This window comes from Zonotrichia albicollis, chromosome 2, assembly GCF_047830755.1.
Source record: "Zonotrichia albicollis isolate bZonAlb1 chromosome 2, bZonAlb1.hap1, whole genome shotgun sequence".
NCBI lineage: Eukaryota > Metazoa > Chordata > Aves > Passeriformes > Passerellidae > Zonotrichia > Zonotrichia albicollis.
In genome coordinates this window covers 46,640,540-46,660,881 of record NC_133820.1, presented here as the reverse complement: position 1 = coordinate 46,660,881, position 20,342 = coordinate 46,640,540, and the positions used below count along the sequence as shown (strand labels likewise).

Below are 20,342 nucleotides of genomic sequence, written 5' to 3'. Positions count from 1 at the left end.
TCCTCCCCTCCAGCTGTTGTCATCACCCCACATATATTTATTAATCCACTATGGGGACCACCAGCAGTCCCCAGCCTTGCTCACCAGGGTTCCCCTCAAACTCACTTTCTTGGTTCATCTCTTCCACTATGCTCTTTCAGGTCAAGTCCTAACTTCTCCTGGCTGTTCTGAAAATTTGACTTATCTCTGAGCATAGGAATACACTCAGACTCCTCGCTCTAAACTTAGGCTCTGGGTTTTCAGAGGAGCTGACCTACAAACCTCATTGATATTAACAACTGAAAGTGTGCAGCAAGCAGCCTTCATCAACAAGCCATCCTGATGAGGGCTTTTCTCTTACAAAAGTTGCATGAAGTTATCAGAAAAGAAGAATGGTTGTTGGAGCCCTTTGCCTTTTCAGTAAAGGGACAGTCAACCTTCTGTGCTCTCAACCTCTAGAGCAAGACATCCCATTTAAATAAGCAGCAGCCTTTCCTCCCCATTTGAACAGGATGCTTTCTCGAGAGACCTGGACCTTGCCATAGGCTGTTTGCAAAGCAGAGGATACTCACACTGACTATGGAGAGATCATTATTGATCTAACTGCAGTCATGGGCCACTGCTGGCCCCCAAGAACATGAGCTTCAAAGCCTGCATTTGATATACACATACAGAGACTGCTGTCAGTGCTGAAGATATGGAATATGGGCTTTCTGAAGAGCTAGCTCATTTATTGGAGGGGAAAGGAACTAAAAACATTCACTTCAAAGGAACTAAAAATATTTAAAGGACTAAAAACAATTCATGTTTTTGGCGCCGCAATTAAATGAGACCCTATGATATATATGTCCATGTTGAGAAAGGAGTTCAGTTAAAATATTCAGTATAAGTCTCCTCCCTAAAGGAATAGTAGTTAATATATGTTAAAATATAATTGTATAATTGGAACTCAACTGTTTGGGTTATGTAAAAGGTGCTGTAGGCGTATCAGCTTAGACAGAAGTAATTAGATCTTGTATATTAACATTTTTCCCTAAAGGGATAATCAGAAATACTTTGAGTAGTGGAGATGCTCAAGCCAAGAAGCTTGGTGGGAAAAGGTACCTCCTTCAGCCCTCTCTTTGCTTTGTTCCTGCCTTTGTCACTGAAAGAATACTTCTGCATTAGAGTACTTGCTTAATACAATCCCAAATGGGTGCCCACACAATGGCAATACTGCTGCAGTTTTTGGTGAAATCAGCATAAAACTGAATCACCTGCAAACATCAATTGTGCTGCCAAAATAGGACTAGGCAGTGGCATTAAATAATGCAATATTCCTGCAGATTTAGTAATGGATCAGGCACTGAAGCCACAGAAGAAGCCTGTGACAGGGCCAGGAATAGAAGAAATCAGAGCTCTATTGTCTCCTTGAGTCAAAGGTTAACATTTTATGCAGATGAGAGTAAACAGCCACACACCACTGCTTAGCTCAGTCAGCCTGAAGGATACAATAACAACAAATATGGTTTTACTCACAGGAGGCTGAATGACAATCAATGGCACTAGAGCTTTGGAGTATCCAATTGAAGCCCTTGAAAAATCAAGTGGGTGCACAGGAAGATAGGCTACTATGCCATCACAGGATGAAGACAGGACGATGTTATGAATTTCCTGAATTTTCAACTACAGTGTTGAAAAGTTTTCAAGAGAAAAGGAGCTTTTTATTTTGAAAACAGAACACCATATCTTTAGAAAGTGGAACAGCAGAGCACAAATTGAAACTGGTTTTGGTTTTTAGAATTTTTCTTTTCAAGATAAAAGAAGAAATGTACAGTTCCAAGATAAAAGAAGAAATGTGCAGTTCCTCGAGCCAGGAAAACAAAACAGCCAAACAAACCACCCACACACAAAGAATACTCCAGGTATTTTCTAATTTCATTGTTGTTATCCATGCTTGTCTTTCATATATACAAGAAAAACATTCCAGGAAAGAAATTCCAAGATGAATACCCAGACTTAAAGCTTCTCATTGGCAAGTCGTAATCAAACTTTGGAATCCAACAAAAATCTCAACTGAAACCAAGAGAAGGTTCATCCAAACTAAAGACATTTCCCCATTTTTGTATTTCTTCCTTCATGCCTGCTGAAGACCTCCAAATCACTACTCTGTACTACTCATATGAGGCTTTCAGAAGAGTTGGAAGAACAGTACAGATATCTTGTTTCTAGGTAAGCCAAAGCCTCTCTTGGTACCTGAAGGGTTTTGGCTTTGTTCCTAAAGTCTCAAAAGACCAGGACTTGTAGATTGAAATAGCTGGGTAACCTAAACAGAGATCTCTCTTCAATGCTTATCTGCATTGATATAAGAAGCAAGAAGGAAAGAATTGTCACCAAGACCCATGGGACAAGCTCCCAGTTCTTCCCTTATTTTGACCCACACAATGTATATGACAGAGATGGGCATTTCCAGAGGCATTCCCAGTACAAATATCAAACAGCTTGATATAATTTTTCCTTAAGCCCAGTGACTAGAAGTTCTCAATAGACTTCCAAAGGATTTTTTTAAATGCAGATATTTAGAACAAAAAAATATATAGCAAGTTACAGAGCTCCTTAAAATAATTCAGAGCTTTTTCCACTTGCCAAAGTGCATCTGTTCTGCAGTGTGTTTTCCATTGTGGGATTGTACCTGAACCTGACCTGTGCAGACAGCAGCTGAGCACGACAGTGCACTTTGGAGCAGGGAATAGCAGCAAGTCCATGTGTCTATAAGCAGTCTGCACCCTCCTTAGGGGTCAAGCGCTAGCTCAGAGCAAGCTGCTAAATGGTTGTTTGTACGATCTCTGCAGGCAAGCAGAGAGGGGTGTCTACAGCCAAAGAGGGGATGAAAACAGCTGTAGTTGATAGCAAACACTGCCAGAAGGTCACCACTACCTGGAGGGTCGTTGTTTCAAACAAAAAAGCTGTCGATCTCAGGCGTCTCTGATCATATTTAGAGCATTTAATTATAGTTCATATTTTTAGCATTAGAGAAAACACATAAAAAAAATAAAGTGCTTTGCTCTTCTTTTGGGATCTCACCTGTTAAACCATAAATATGAACCTATAAGGTCTTTTTCTTTTGGGAATGGGACCGCAACTTTAAACATCATTATATAATCCTGTGTCAGGAATAGAATTATTCTAGTTGCACACCACAGGTTCAAGCACACTGTTATAAACAGGAGAAATTCACTTCATTTTAAAAAGTTCACACAGAGAAAATGTAATTTGAAGAGTTACAAGTTCAAAAAACATTCAGCTCTTTCCAGTTCTCAGCACCTTCTCTTTTGTCCTGCAACAGCTTCATTATTTTCTTATTCTTTGCAGTCCATGCCAGTCTTTCTGAATGAAAAGAAACCCTTCCACATTAGTCACAACAGGAAAACGAATTTTGCTTTGCAGCTGGTGAATGAAGATTATCAGACCTTTTATTCACACGCAGAAGATAACCATATAATAGCTAAGGAACACTGATGAAATGCTGTGTTTACTCTCATTTATCAGTTTTGCAAACTGTGACTCGTACTCAAAAGAGCTACCTAATTCATGGCAGCAGTAGTTCTGTTTGGTAAATTTTGTGCCCTAAATTAAACTAAAATCCAACAGATACTGGGGGGCACATGTAGTGTTATACTTAATACTTATTTGATGCTTTGTGGAGCTATTTTATGATAGGAAAGCAAGAGAAGATGGGGCTTTGTGCCATTTCAAAAGACATCAATATGTTCAGATGAAATAACCAAATTTCTTTAGATGCCAAGTCTGACTGAGGTCTGAGAAAAGCAACTCAATAAAAAGTCCTAACCATAATTTCTGCAGCTAAACTCCACAAAGGAATAGAGTCTTATTAAGTGCTGTGCCTTAGTGTTTAAATCAGTCATTTACAAGGTTTAGCCAAATCTGGAATTACTAAAATGGAGGTATTTCACTACAGCACAATATCAGTCTGTGTCTCTGCATCAGCTTCTCATCATCTAACTAGAGGAATAAATTATGCAGGAAAATAAAAGCAGAATCTGCTCCCTTTTCTTGCCTTATTTTAATTTTAGTTGCAATTAATTCAAGGAGTTAAAGCCCTCTTAATAAAGAAATGCTTAAAATACATCAGCTATATTTAACTTATTAGAGTTTTGACAACAAGTCATGTTGTTATTTACTGCAGCATTCAAAGATCCATTTGACTTCTTAATCTTGCATAAGAACTTTCAGGGATGTGACAACATGAATTTTCTATATAAGGCAAATAGACTGTGCATCACAAACATTTTTGACACTTTCAAATGCAGTTTACAGCCTTAAACAGACATTCCGCTTCTCCCACCCACCCACCATCATCCAAGGCCTAGAGTCACCAAAGTTTCAGAATTAAGAGTGGGAGTATTACTAATCTACCAGGTAAGGGCAGAGCTCAGTGACCTGCTTGTTTGTATGTCCATATGTATGACAGGTTATGGACACATATCCTTATTCCTGTCTGTGATTCTCTCCGGGAGTGCCCTCCTAACTTCCCGACCCAAACCAATCACATCAACTGACCTGGGGTCTAACAGTGAATTTTAAGTAAGAGCCAGGAACAGCAGAGAAGGCAAATATGCATATTGGAGAAGTCAAGCAAAGGAGGAAATAAGGCATAGGCTGAATAAAGGAAGCACTGGAGAAAAAGAAATGCTGCATGGGCAGATCCTTAGGAGGTACTTAATTCCTGTCAAAAGGCAAGGGGGCTGGTTCCTAATTACCGCAAGGATCTTGACCTTAGAGTCTCACAAACTCTTCCTGAACTCATAAATGGAGGCATAAAAGGAGACAAAAGCCCCTACCATCCTGGTCCCAGGCAACACTCCCAGCCTTAATCAGCAGGGGGCAAATCAACTTCCTACATATGTTTAGATCAATGGAAGAACAGGGAGCAACATTCAGAACTGCCAACTTCCTTTCCCTAGTTTTAAACTCTGGTTTATGCTTCCCAGATTTCCTTATGTTTTAGCTGCAGTGGTATTTCACCTTGCATTACTTAAAACCCAAGCCATTTATTCTGCAAAGAGAGGTGTCTGGCTGCATGCTAAATCACCTCTCATTTCTCCTGCTTTCAGTGAGTTTGGATGAGGTCATTTACAGAGGTTCTTTCCAATCAACATTTCTAAGATTCTGTGATTACTTTGATGTGTTCTTATGATGTGAGATGACCCATTCATATCTGCACTCCTTTATTTTATGAATAACTGAAGACAGTAGAAGAAAACTCATCAGACTACAGGACAACTAATTCTCATCTAATAACAGAAACTTTATTAACTCATGGAGCCCTATGCTGGCCCTCCTGGTGAATAAAAACAGTCAAGAAATAGCTAGTGTTTGCATGCAGAATGTGGATTAGTTTGAGAGCATCTCCATTTCTCTGGCTCAGCACACAATTGGAGTGAGTTTTCATTCCAATTGCAAGGGAAAGTTGCTAATGCAAAAAGTGGTGCAATCTAGTATCAGTAAGAGATTTATACATCAGATCCACTGAGATTAGGCAATTGTAGACAGCAAATCAAACCTCTCTTTTAGGAAGCTGTGTCCAACACAAGGAGCAATATCCTGAGGTTCAAGTCCCAGTTCTGTGATGAAGATGTTGCTCCCCGGTCCCTGCAGCTGTACCTGACAAGAGGAAGCAAGCCTGAAGGCTCTGCAACAAAAACACTTCCAATACAAAACCTCTCGCTTCATAACCAGATCTTGCAATCCTCTGAAAGTTTCTCTCATCTAGCCTCTAGTCCCTCTCTGTCTCCTCACTTCCAACACCTTTACAGGGCTGTGATCTTCAAGCACTGAAAAGACATACCCTTAATGCTGAAAAATTAAAGACTTGCATGTCTGGAACTCACGTGGGGGTTGATGCATATAGTAAAGAGTGCAAAACACAAGGGCTTTTGAGGAGGTGGTGCAACAGTCTCCTCTGTAATACGTACATACACACAAAATTAGACCCGCAAGTGCATTTTCTAGGTCAGCTTCTTCTCCCTCCTCTGCTCTCACCTCCTCTCTTGAGTTTTCTTAATTGTTCTGGGAAGGAATACATGTTTTAAAATGTATCACCAAACTTTATCTTATGAAAACATATTGTCCTGGTTATTTTATATCCCAAACTACTGTGTATGGAATATTAGTCCTCAGTTAATTTTGCCAGTGCAAAAATGGCCTATGCTTTCTTATGCTGTCAAGTGTTTCGTTCCTATACAGCTAATTTATTATCTTTCTTAAGCTAAGGACCAGGAACCAGAGCAGAAAGACTGGCACAGACAAGGGAAAGAAAAAAGTAGGAAAAATATATTTTATAGCTACAGTGCAAAACACTACTACAGAAACACTGAAAAGACCTTCTCTCACAGCTCTGCAGATTGTTGTATCCTGAATTTCATGCAGCTCTACAGCACTTTGCCTAATTTATTGTAGACTGCAGAACCTGGGATATAATGTGCAGTTTGAGAGCCTCTGAACTGGGCTGAATGTCCCGCCCAGCGATCAGCCTAACCACAATTCCTGAACACTCCCAAGATTTGCATGATGCAGTTACCAATTTGCCTCCTTGCAACAGGTGTACTTTCATCAGCTTTTCAGCTTCTTTTCTTGTGTATCATCCCCCTATGACTATTTTTAAATAATCTTTGCAAAATAAAAACTCAGCCAGAGCTCTGGATATCGCTTCTTCACTTCAGCAATTTTATATAATAAATTAGACAATAGTAGCATTATCTTGGATGGGTGGAGGTAAGAGCCTGTCAGCACTTTCTTTTCAAATCCACTTTTGCAGGGAATTGCCAATCACCTACAACAATCTGATACGGGAAAAAGAGGGGATGTGAAACCTCAGACCTGATGGATGAACCTAAAAAAAAGGATAAGTAATAGCATTTCAAGGTGTGCCTGAAAGAAACAGTGAGGAAAGAGGGACTCAGGGGAAAAAAAAAAAGGGGGATACTTTGATTTTCAATAATTTAATTCCATTTTCACTTATATCCTCCCCATCTTTGCCTAACCATGGCTTTATGTTGGTCCTTAAACCAATTGTATTTACATGGTTCATTTCACTTCAGTGCTGTTTACACACAATAACGATTAATTCTCAATATTCCTCTGAGGCAGGTATTATCAACTTGATTTTCTAGAAAGAGATGCAAGGCACAATTCTCCTCAGGCCACAACAGGAATTCAATGCGAGAGCTAGGAATAGAAATAAGGAGTTCCCATTCCCTGTCCTAAATCAAGGTCACAGAACCGTCTCTGGCTCAGTCTATTTTCTCAATGTTTTATGGAGGTGACTCTCCTATTATGGAACTATGCTTTACACAGACTGGGATTTCCCTAGAATGTGTACAAAGTTCAAGTCATCTCACTGCCAGCCACTGACAACACCTCTGATAAATAGAGTAAGGGCCAGGACTAAGACAGTTTAACAATATACTGTTCACAGGGCTGTTATAAGCCTTACGAAGTGGTAGGCAAGAGTGCATTACTCATTTAAAGCCTTTTTTATCTATGAAACATTTTAATTCTCTGAATTTAAACTCCTCTTCCTACTTGAAGCAGCTGTGACTGGTAAAGGTTAAGTGGTTAAGTAGCTAAGAAGGGAAGTATTGGAGGGTGGAGCACCTCTGTGCTGGACACAGGGTCTCTGTGCTCAGCACACGTTTCTCACAGTTTTGGGCTCAGACCTCTAACCCAGCACACCTGGGTACATTTCAGGTGGACTGGCACATGTGTGGTGGTCACAGGTCCAGATGCACCCAGCCTGACAGAGCTGTTATGGTTAGATTAAATCTGACCTACTGGTTACATTTTTCAAGATCAGAGTGGCGGAATCACGATTGAGCCCTTATGCTACATCAACTATGCTAAATGCACCAGTTTCTCAGCATGACCCTTGGTTCTCAGGCCAAGTGGTTGGGAGAGGCCCACATCCATGTTGCTACTAAAGCAGCATCTTTAATAAATGAACACAATATGTGTTTCATGCTCTCAAATATTACCAAAAGGCAAAGGGCAGGGGTGGGAGGTGTTTGAAGATAGAGGTTTGCCTGTAGGCTGCTAGTAATCCCCCCTGATGCACTCTCATCCATACTCCCTCTTGGAAGAGATTCCTGGAGTGAACAATCCTTCAAGCTACATCTACAAATTGTCTTGAAAGAGCTTGAGATCATCATAAAATTGAGTCCAGGGAAATATCTAACAATTTTTCAATATGTAAAATCAGGAATTGAGTACTTGAGTATAATCATTAGTCCTCCTTGTCTTAGAAATATAGGTATATTCTAAATATTGGCAGCTGGTCCAAGGCCTGAAGTTACAAGCCTGTTTCCATAGGGGATGAGCTGACATCCTGCAATGATGTGTCTACATTCCTTCTCAGGCAACTATGTGCTGGCACAGGCTCTTTACCACATCAGACACATCTACAGAGCCTCCAGGTGATTCACTGTGTGGACTTTGGTGCTGACAGCACCTTATGACTTTCTGAACATTCATATTTAGCATGTTTCATCTTAATTACGCTGAACAGCTGTCAGCATCTCCTAAAGGAAATCTCCCCAAAACAATCTGTCAGGATTCTCAGAATCAAGGTTTCTGAAATGTCAGTTTAAGGAAAAAATGAAAAACTGTCCTGTTTACCAAAAGTCAGTCTCCCAGAAAACCTGCTTTTCTGGCTTGGTGGGGATCATTTGAGTAGCTAACGGGTGCAATTCTTCATTGAAGTTGGGTGAAGATTTTTACTTCCCTTTTACTTCTCAGAACACTCAAGAGCTAAGTGACTCAAAAGAATAGCTCAAACTGCCTTAATACTTAATCAGATCATTCTGTGCCATCTCTCCTGGGATTACAGATCATTAACTTCTAGAGGGAGTCAGAGGAATTCCCATCAGTAATCTTCTCATTGAGGTTTCCATTACATTCAGAACAACCCCCAGCTAGGCTTTCTTGAGAAATCCTGTCCTTCGTATTTATGAATTCTATAGCAAATGCTTAAAGCTGAAGGAAGCACAATCAGAAAAGTGAAAGCAATAAATATATACATTTTAATAATGAGAATATTTCAGACAGCTACACTGGAAATATAAAAGCTACCTTTCAAAGATCAGGAGAACTGCTCAGTGACAGTTTTCAGTTCTATTGCTATTATCACTTAAATATATTTATATAACACTTCTTTATCACCATTCTCTTCTATGACATCTCTAAGATGAATGTCTATATATATCCCTCTCTTAGTCAATAATTAGTTTGCAAAATCAAGCAGCTCATGTAGCTGAGCACTAAGCCATTTATATTTGAAAGTACCTCATTTTATGTAATTATTATGTATAATTTGAAGCAAAAATACATAAAAAAATTTAAGTGTCTGAGCAAACTCTGAATTTCTTCTATGTGTTCAGTAACCCTTAGCTAATGTTCCTCCTGCCCTGCTTTTTCCATAGGTAAATTTTATTGCAGTACTTGAGCTCCTCTTTATTGCTAGCTGAAAAAAGAAACCCTTTTCCCACTATGGCTGTATGGTCAAAGGTACAGTTCAGAGGGCATTCACTGTGTCCTTTAGCTCCAGGTGAATTTTAAGTAATTTGGAGCAGTGAATATCAGACTCCACTGCTGCACTACCAGAGAATGACTTGTAATGACAGAAGCATGACAACAAGATGGGGCTGGAATTAGGTGATACTTTAAAGTCCCCTCCAGCACAAACCACCCTATGATTCTATGACAGCAAGCACTGTGAGCCATCCAGCTGTTCAGGGGAGCTAAAAAGATATTCTGGCAAAATGTGGGAAAAAAACACCACTGATTCAAAATGATGCAGGGATTGGGGATCTCACCTTCAACAGAACTTTCTTTCAGTGTATAAAACTTTTAAAAACCAAAACAAGACACCTTAATTTTAAAAAGCCACTTTCAGCATTGTTTTCTTAATTTAAATTGTCTCAGGCTATCTCCCACCAGGTACCCATTTCTGCCACAGTGTACAGGGAGCTTGTGGACACAACAGTGGCAGAAAGTGAAACACAGTACCCTCATACAAACACAAATATTTTTAACACCTGATCTTGATGCTTGAGAAACGCCTCAGCATTTCCCTCCCAGATGTTGGCCCGCACCAGTGGGTGACAGCTGGCAAGTGAACTCACTTCAATAAGAGAAAATGGTAACACTTGTTTGCATTCCCTGACCAGTGACCCAGTAACGCCTGTGTGATTGAGGGCATGAACCCAAAATTTCAGATGATTCACAACACAACTTTTTTACCATTTACAATCTAGCCAGACCTCACCAGCTTCCTTTTCACCTTGTCTCCTCAGGACCCTTGCCCAGACCACTGCCTTCTTATCCTACCCCTAAGTTGCTCTCTCTCCATCACCTGCCTCATGTCATTTTTTCCACGTGCCCCACCTGAACCTTCCTGCTGCTGCTGCCTCCTACCTCTCCTTGGGCTTCTGCCATCCTGTGTCTCCTGTAATATCAATTTCTACAGCACCTGTCTGAGTTCAAGTTAAGAAACCCAGGATCATGTACACTGTCACAGTTTTCTCTGATACCAGAGCTCCTCTCAGTGCTCCTCAATGGTGGGGAACAAAAAGTTCTGAAAAGTAGGATCCACTTTATACATTTTCCAATACTGGGAGGAGTTTCTGACAGGGTCCCACAGCCTCATAAACTGCTACTTGCTACTCAGAAGATCTTGGACTGGTGGCCTTTGAGTAAAATGTATAGTTGTTCTTTTCCCACACTGATGATGGGTGGGAACTGCTGGAGAGCTGTCACTTCTTCAGCCAGAAGTGGTAAGGTGCAAGGGGTTAGTGAATGCCTGACAGAAGTAAAAAGATACAGCCAGGTAAATTTGCTTGGGTTTACACCCCATGTCCAACTTGCATAAATGTAATGCCAGAGAAGACAACTCTCCCTGCCTTGAGCATTGTGCACTAATGCACAAATCCTCTGAGACTCAAGTGATCATGCTCAGAGCCTCTTGCCAATGGCAATGCTGCATCTCTTCTGCAGCTCCTTCTATTGCTGAGCACTTTTAGTTAAACACCACAGTAGCCTAACAAGAATTATTCATGGAAGTAGGTTTCTCAGAGCTGCTGTCAATGTTATGCATAGCAAGTGGCAGCAATGTTCCAGCTGACTTACTCTGCTGATTGTCCATGAATAGGCACAAACTCTTTCACAGGGTTCTGGAACCCTATACAATATACCAGTCTCTACAGATGGATCACAGAAGTCAACATGACCATGGATATATTGCATTTTTACATCTCTCCAGTTCTGGCCCCCAAAAAATCAGAAATTAAATACATCAGTGGAGTCAGAGTTCAGGTACACAACAGCAAGCAGCATGAATGGATTCACAGAATGAAGTGCTGATAAGAAGGGCTCAATCACAGCATCACACCTGTGTTTTGGGTTTTCCTTTGAAGTAGTGTTAATCTGCTTTTATAAGCTGAATACATGTAAGATTTTGCAGAATACTTGGTGTGTTTCTGCTTAGTTTCATCAAAAAGGCATCCTGTTTCCACACCCCAAGCCTACTCTGTAATGCAAAACAAAAACAGGCTACATGGGCAGGGCTGGGAGATTATTGTCAAAAAATCATTTGGAATTTGAGTGAGTGTTCTATGTAGTTGCACTTCACTTCTGTGGGTACATCAAGAAGCTAAAGCATGCAAGGCCTTAAGCAGGTCTGCTATGGATCATACCTAGTTGGAGAAGTACTTTCCTGGAATCTCTAACTGCTGCTCCTTACACTAGCCAGACCTAAATCATGACAATACAGAGAATATTCTCAATTAAGAACTAAGTGGCACACCAGAGTTCCTTAAAAATACTAATAATACCAGTACAGAAAACTACTGGTTTCCTAACAGTTTGATAATTATAAAAATAATAAATAGGAATGTCAAGATATTCAGTAATGCTACTTAATGTTTGTCTTAATAATAAAATCTTCTGCAATCCAATAATTTTTCAAAACATAGAAGTTCTGGCAGTTGAAGAAACAAGTGGGTTTACTTGCATCCTCACCTTGGATAGTGGAATATGCCACTATTTGGCTGTTTCAGCTAAAACTGAGAAATAGTAGGAAATAACCCTTCCAAAACCAGCTGTTTTGCTGGAGGACTGGTTGTAATAAACATGCTAGGAGGAAAGAGAGGAGACAGGGAAGAGAGGTAAGTATATCTTATCTCTTTAAAAAGAAATTAAATTATGCTAGGACAGATATAAAAATAAACCTAAATCAAAAAGAAAGTAGGATTAATCAAAATAGCTGGTCAAGGTCAACAAATGGAAAAGTCACTGGAATATCCTCAATATCTATTTTCAATATAAAGAAGTAAAAGAGGTAAGGCAGAATAACACTTCCATCTGAGAGTCAGAACTGTGACTGAAATATAATTTAAGAAACATATCAGTCAACCTGAAATCCTTTCCCAGCACTCTTAATAAGAGCAAAATGAACAGGATATTGAGAAGCAAGAGATATCTCTTCTGCAATACTGAACAAACAATCCAGCAAAGTGAGTAAGCATATACTGACGTTTTAGCATGCATTTAAGTTTCAGCATCTTCAGTAAGAATCTGATATCTGTCCATGCACTCCTCTCAATGGAGATCCACGAACGTGGGCCTGTCTTACACACAAGCCTTCCTTCAATCTGTGGGCATCAATCTGTCCAGTAGCTGTGGAGCTTCTTAAGGACTCAGGGGAGAGGCAGTCATGTGCCAACCGTGCAGGATGGTGAACAAGACAGTTCTGCACAGCACCTCCTGGCACCTGAGGGCTGTTTCACAACTGCTTATCCTGTTTCTGCTTCAGCTCTGCACTGCTGTGATGGGAACATGGGTACTTCCCTACTAGAAACTGAACGTCTTCAAATGCGTTAAAGTGCAATCATGACAATTCAAGTAGGCACTGACCCGTCTTTCAAATTAAACTCTTCTGAATTGTTTGCAGTTTCAAAGTCAAGGATCACAAAACTGGACATCACTTGGAAATCAAGCTGACAAGCAAAGCTTCCCACAGGCACAATGAGAGCTCCTCCACTGACCTTCTTTGCAACGCATGGTTTGGTAAGACGTGCACCCTCTTCCTGCCCCACCACACTAATTCCCTGGCACCACCTGCTAGGAATGAGAAGACAGTAAAACTATAGCATGGGGAAATGATAAAATGGGTGTGATGGCTCTGAGGTGGCACATTTCTCTCACTTACTTCTCTGACCATAGGAAAAAGAAGACTGTATGTAACACAAAATTAAAAACTGCAAATCAAAAGTGTAAGCAATACTGCAATTTGTCCTGTCCGTTTGAAAGGATTCAGTTTTGTAGCACTAGGAGATATTTGCCTACTTTGAATTCCTCTGATGCCTATTCCACTATCTTGGTATTACACTCTGAGGACCTATTTTCCCCTCTGTCACCCAGAATATAAAGTGTCATTTCAGGATATTACACTCTTTCCTGTGTTAAAGAACCACGTGATTCTAGAAGTCATAATATTGTGAGCATGCTTAGATCCATGACTTCATGTCATATGACTAAAACATCTCCTAAAAAGAAACAGTCTTACTTCTTATTCACACTTCTTTGGTTGTTAACAATGGATCTGCACCCATAAATCTAGAAATATACGTGTCCAGAGCAAAGAAGTCATGAATTCATATACAGGCTGCAGAACAAAGGAAAATGAGAAAAAGATATTTGAAGTGAGGTGATTTCTGTACGTTTACCAGTGTATCTCCTGCATGCTTGATGGTGGTATCAAAGGGAACTAATTGGACACATGTTGAACCAGCCCAAGATAAATAAGTTCACTTGAGCTACTTCTCATCTCCCTGAAAATGATCACTATCCCACAAATCCACATTTCATTTGAGAAGTAGTTCATACACCACCACAAGAAGATAAAACATTGACTGTGACTAATGTAATGAGCCTGAAGCACTAAAGAAAGACGAGGGGAAAAAAAGTTTGGAATTTATGATTTTTGTTCTCTTGCTTTCTCCGAACAGGATCTGAAAATCTTGAAAGAACTTAAATGCATCAAAGAATAACCTTTGAAAATCATGCTTACAGGTAGGAATACAAATTGGATAGTAGTCCCTAGGCCACTGGCCTACCTTTGTAGAAGGGTGGCTTATATTTAATTTCCCCTGACTAACAATTCACCTTTATGAATTAGAATTTAACATTTGGAAGCAAGAGGACTTAAGGTTTGAAAGTTAAAGTAAAAAAAAAAATCTTATAAAAAATGCAAATTAAAAAGCTTCTTATCTGACAAACTCTTAATAATATTTATATCACTAGTGGGATCATGACACAGCAATTAAATTATAACCCTTTCACTAATAGACCACATTTTTGCCTATTTAAAACAGAAGGGAAGAAACAAGAAACTTTAGTTCAAGAAAGCCTCAAGTAACCAGACATATAGGCAGGCCACAGTTAGAGGAAAAGCAGAAGGTACACAAATAATTTGCATTTGACTATAATTTAACCAAGTTTGAGTTAGGGTATTACACCAAGCAATACATGAGCTGTCATTAACTTCTAGCTGATATACGTTTAGGAAGCATTGAGTCATCTACAACCTAGTCCATAAAGTCTTTTCATTTTATTTAGGCTACTCTGTCAGACAGGAACTCACAAAGCATACTGTGTTCCCTAGTTTGTGGACTGTATAACTAAAATTTTATTTTTGCAGTTTAGCTATTTTTAAGGATTAGCAAAGTTCAAGTATGAAGTTAATGATTTTAAGTAATTACTGAGACTAATTTTTTTTTTAATATAACTGCTCATTTCCTACTCTATTTAGACACAGAGGAACAGTTTTAATATCATCCACTATTTAAGCAGAGCAAGGAAAAGGAATGGGACAAAATATGTAACCCCCTGTAAAATCATTATGATTGAACCAGTGATCCAAGAACCAAACTTTTTCCCCAAAGACAATAAGTTTTAAAAACATGTCGTGAGTTCTGAATTATTTCAGTAAAATAACAAACATTGGTTATACTCAAACGTCAATCCAGGATGTATATGGGGGAAAATAGAGTCCAATCCAACACCATTGTTAAAGAAATTGGGATGGGATTGCATTAAACAGCCAGGAAAAAAACTTCTCTGGCTAACTGCGCCACCTTATGATTTAAATTTAAATGGAAAATTAAATGATTGTCCAGTCCCTAGAAGAAATCACTTACTTAAAGATATTCCTCTAGACCTAAAAATGGGATCGGGATCTTACTTTCTTACAGAAAAGTGCAGGGTTGTATACTTCAGCACTGCTCTTCTGGTTAAAAGCCATGTCAGCAATATAAATGGAAAAAAATACATTCAGTCTTGCTGGATTGTGTTTTTGTAATAACAGTATACACATCCAAATCAATAAAGCCAGGCAAATAGCAGAGTAGTGGTTTAGCAATCTTAGCACTGTTAGCTAAATATACAATCAACTCTAAAACAAATGCTTCATAATCCGTAATTCTCCCGTGTAAATCTCTGCTGGTACAACCCTGGGAAATAAGAAAGCTTTACTTCTGATTTTTTTTTCTCTAACGTTTAAAGCATGCCGGCAGTAAGCCCTAATTTATAGCCAACAGATCGCAATTTGCACTGAAATCTCTAGTCAGACATGAAATTAAACAGCACAGATATTCAAAGGAGTTACAGCATGCATTTAAATACATTAACCACATCCTACCTTGCATCCAAACATCAACGATAAAGTGTTGTTGGTGCATGCAACTTTGCAGTGGCAAATCATTGGTGTAAAGCAGTCAGGATTTTTAACAATAGGGCACATTCCTTTAGTGCTGCAGTAGTGGCAGCCTACTGAAGGCTGAAAACAAGTAGCTAACACAGTACATGGAGTGGCAACATATGCTGCTCAACAGCTAGCTTTCCTCTTGCTGGTCAGAAGCAGCCTGCTTGAATCTCTACCTGGGTCCCATTCAGCCATCCCCTTCTTTGTTGGTGAATCAACGATGCAACAACGATCACGGATCTCAGGATTTCCCTTCCTCTGGGAAATTAGTTTTTACATCGGGGAAAAAAAAAAAAAAAAGAAAAAAAAGAAAAAAAAAAGAGAAATGGAAATGAGGGGGACTAGCAGGTGTGGCAGTATTAGCATGTAAAAGGATGTAAACGCCTACTCATAACAATCACATAAGATTGTCATGCTAGCTGAAGTGGGCTGAAATTATTCCATCGGAAGAAAAATACTGCAGCTCCTGATTTGGTAAAAAGCCAGTGAGTTGCTGCAATACATAGTCATAGTGTGGAGAGAAGAGAAAAAAAAATGACTTATCTAAGAAGCCAGGATCCTCAGCCTTTATCAATATGCATTCCAGTAAGGATTCCCTTCCCAGCGCCTCCCCGTGAAAAAGAATCAAATCAGTCGCAACTCCAGAGAAGCGATGACCTTTGCTTTCCCCAAATAGACGAATCTCAGCAGGAAACAAACTGTACTCAGAGCTGAAAATCACAGATGCTGGGAGTTTGTAATAAGAGAAATACAAGCAACATTTATCCAATCCTGGCTTGCCACATGGGAGCTTTCTCCAGGCACAAATTTACAAATAGACAGGTTGAAGGATTGCAGGAGACACTGAATAAAGATATGAAGTTACACGGAAAATGCACCAGCATGAAGCTAAAAAGTCAAGCCTCTTTCAACTCTGCTTTGGAGGCAATGTAACTGTCTCCAGCTAGTACTGCTATCCTGCAACCTGCAAACATCTTGCTGTAAACCAGAAAAGCAATAATTAAAGAAGTAGTTTGGGAGCATAATACTCGTTTGGATTCTGTTACAGCTGTCACTGCTCCTTCAGTTAAAGCAACACCAGCTGAAAATGCATAATAAAGCACTTGGATGAACAAATCACTAGCTGTGCTTTTTAAGAGGATTATTTATATCAAAAGTTGGATTAATGTATCCTCCAGGTTTAGGTTTGGTCCTGGCAGACACAAATACAAAATGAAAAGGCCGTGATATGGAAAGTAAAGTGATGTCCTTAATGATTTCACAGCTGATAGCAGAGTAAACCAAGCAGTTGTTCCACAGTGCCCTGACCCTGCTTTTCTGTGACTCACTAAGCTCTGCCCATCAAATTAGAAACTCTTTCTAAAGAAATGAGAGCAGCTTGTCTCCCTGGCAATTGCAAGTGAGTTCTTAAGTCACAACTGAAACAGTTTTCTGTAACAAACCCGGAGTAGAAATTTGTTATACAACAGAACAGAGAAAATGGCAAATGGAGGTCCCGGTGTGAAGCCAGATCAAGCAGTACAAGAGCATGAATAGCACAGGATTTTTTTTATAAAGCTGCCTGAGATGGCAGACCCTAACTTAGGCAACCTGTTCTACTAAGATTTTATTTAGTATTTAAATAAGTATAGATACATGCATGTGCGTGTATGCATATACCTGTACTTTAAGTAGAATTTCATCAGGATAATTTACCCTTGCTTTGCAAAGTTCAAAGCCACAAAACAACCAATTTCCTCATCTTTGTTCCTACTGTTGCACCATACAATAACTTTATTTTATCCAATTTTGGTGTGCAGTTAAATTCCAGCTTGGAATAATGTTTTCTGATAATTGTGTCTCACTCTCTATTTTTGAATTTAGCACTCACAAGAGCCCAAGCTCAGTAAAATTACAGCAGTTTCTAGATGGAAGTGGCAGATAGAGCTGTTCCACAGTCAGAGTTACAACCCAGCTCCATTTCTGAAGATCTCTTTTTTGCAAATAACAAGCTCTTACAAACCATTGTCCTCAATTCACTCAGCTGACACTTCTCTCCCGACCAGCCTGGGCGTGAGCCCGTGTGCCATGGGAGCTCACTGCATGGATGCCCTTCCGTCAGCTGTTCCATAACCTGAGTTTGTGTGACCCAGGAGCCCAAAGTGACATCGCAGCAGCACTTCTCTCAACAGTGACTGAGCCTGTTTAGAAAAGTACTGTGGTGACAAACAGCAGCTGTAACACTGCTCAATCTTTGATCTGTTTATTCCTAGCTTGCCTATCTTGTTATTAAGCTATATATTATACAGATTTTTCTTTCAAGCACTGTCTCTCGCATAACCAGCACTGGTGTAAATATAGAAAAGCGTAGTTTCCATGACAATACATTCCATAGCTACAGCCAGCAGCCACTATCATTAAAACATGAATCACAGTGCTACCTTAAGGTGTGAGCACACTACATCATCACTGGCCTTAGAAGCATTAATTTGGGATGGGGGTGGCATGGCAATATTTTTAGGAGACACTACTATAAAATGCCTGGAATCTGTGCTATTAAACTATTTTGGCCCTTCTAATAGCCACCCATGTTAGCGACTTCAGTGATCAGTAGCTCCCAATCTGTACCAATAATTAGCATTTCGAAGAGAAGGATGCATCACATCTGTACTTTTCAATGTTTTAAACACGATGTCCTGATTGAAAACCAAACTCAAGCACACAAATGTGATTTCTGATTAATATGCATATGGCCTAATTAAAATCACCTTCATTTAGTTCCAAATTCTGATCTCAAAGGGAAAGACAATCAGCCAGTTAACCTCTTGCACCATTCGGATCTTACTGCATTCAGCTGGCTCATGTTTACAAAAGGGAGGACATATCTGTTCACTAAAATTCCCATTTCTTCCCCAGCCCCTGCCACTACTACAGATTTTCAACCAGAACAGGTTTCACCTGTGATTTCATTTCAGTGTTAAGATGCACCAAACAGCAAGCACCCAAGTATTTTGCAAGGCATGAAATTCAATCCTTCACACTTGAGCTAATCGTTGCTTTCAAGAGAAAAACAGTTACCTGACACACAGTCATTTGGGAAAATCTCAGAAAAGGAAGATTTATTCCAGTGACAGATTTGAATAATAACTCATGTTGCAATTGGCCAAGTCATTTATTTCCATTAAGTGAAAATCACATACAAAAAAATGTCATAAGAAAACATTTGCTCAGAGATCTTTATCTTTTCTTTTTTTAAAACAGCACTTATCATATATTGCCACTTGCCAGGAAAGGCATTTAAATCACAGTCATACTGCAGGAGCAAGGATTCTTGGAAAATCTATGTCCACATTTTTGTGCTAAGGAATATGCAGAAGAACACAAATTGTGGGTGCTACTCTATGAAGAGTCCACGGATCAGTTCTTTTGAGCCCTCCAGCCTTCTTTGGGCTTGAGTGCATTGATCCAGCCACTTGCTCACAGCCAGTCTGATAAGACCTCTCTTGCTCTACCAGCCCCCCTGGAAGCTGCCAACATTTCAGCTCTAGGTTTTCCAAAGACATCTGTCTGCCTTTCATAGTGCACCATTTTGTGGAAATGGATGAATTAAATTGCAACTTAGTTGCATTTCAGGAAGTACTATGCTCATGTTTGCATGGTATTTCCTTGCTTAATGTGTATATATCTCCTCCTGTACTGAAGCAGTTTCAAATAGTAATGCTTAGCTTTGAACCCGATGTATCATGTGAGAAACAAGACCAATATAAGCAAAAAAAAAAATACATGGAGAGTCACAAAGAATTTTGTCAAAATTTGTCAAATTTTGTCGAACATTTGACTATCTTATGATGCTTAATTTTAGGATTTCTTAATTCTCTGCTGCTTCTGTTGAGAAGATGGCTTAAGTTTTGGTTACTGTATCAATACACATTTATGTATTTCCCCTTGCCTGATTTCACTACTCAACTTTTTGTTCCTTTGCTATACCTTTTAAAATTCCATTAACCCTTGCAACATCCATTAGGTATGAGAAAATCATGATGATCTATAAACCCTTGGCCAAGGTACATGATTATTAACTTGCTTCTAATCTTATGTTAGAATTCAAAACTATCTTCGCTGTTCTCTGAAGTCCCTGAATACTAATCAAGACTCTTAAAAACAAAACCTGTCTCTGACAGTGATTAAAGAGAAGTTGTCTTTTCAAAGAATCATATAAAAGTAAAAGCAAAAAGGCTTGTTGCACCACAGGCAGCACATACAAAGGGAACCAGAGAAAGTAAATATAAAACAAACTTGAAAGATCCCCAATCAAAATAGAAATGATTGCACATAACTGTCTCACATGTTCCTTAAGAACAAACAGTCTCACACCTCAGTCTAAACCAAAGTCTTTACAGCTGTACTATCTTTGGAGAGGCTCCACTTTGGGTGTTTCAAGCACCTCAGCTACATACTATAATATATTGTGATGTATCAATATATTGTACATTTTCTGTGAGCTGGCCATTTTGAGGTATACAATGGGACATCCATTTCATTTTGCTGATTTTTGTCTATTGGTGAGTAT

General features: G+C 39.4%; 1 protein-coding gene across 32 annotated transcripts in view; it reads right to left on the bottom strand.

Annotated features, from left to right (window-relative positions):
• The window catches only part of DLG2 (discs large MAGUK scaffold protein 2), a 993,421-nt gene that overhangs the window by 606,816 nt on the left and 366,263 nt on the right, over positions 1-20,342 (bottom strand). For 3 of the 32 annotated variants that reach the window (XM_074535062.1, XM_074535070.1, XM_074535077.1), the window contains exon 1: positions 15,731-16,051. The exons of the other annotated variants lie outside the window; for them this stretch is intronic. In XM_074535062.1, coding sequence (XP_074391163.1) covers positions 15,731-15,832 — 102 coding nt within the window. In that variant the 5' untranslated portion in view covers positions 15,833-16,051. Of the gene's footprint in view, positions 1-15,730; positions 16,052-20,342 lie in introns of those variants that run through there. 32 annotated transcript variants of the gene reach the window in all.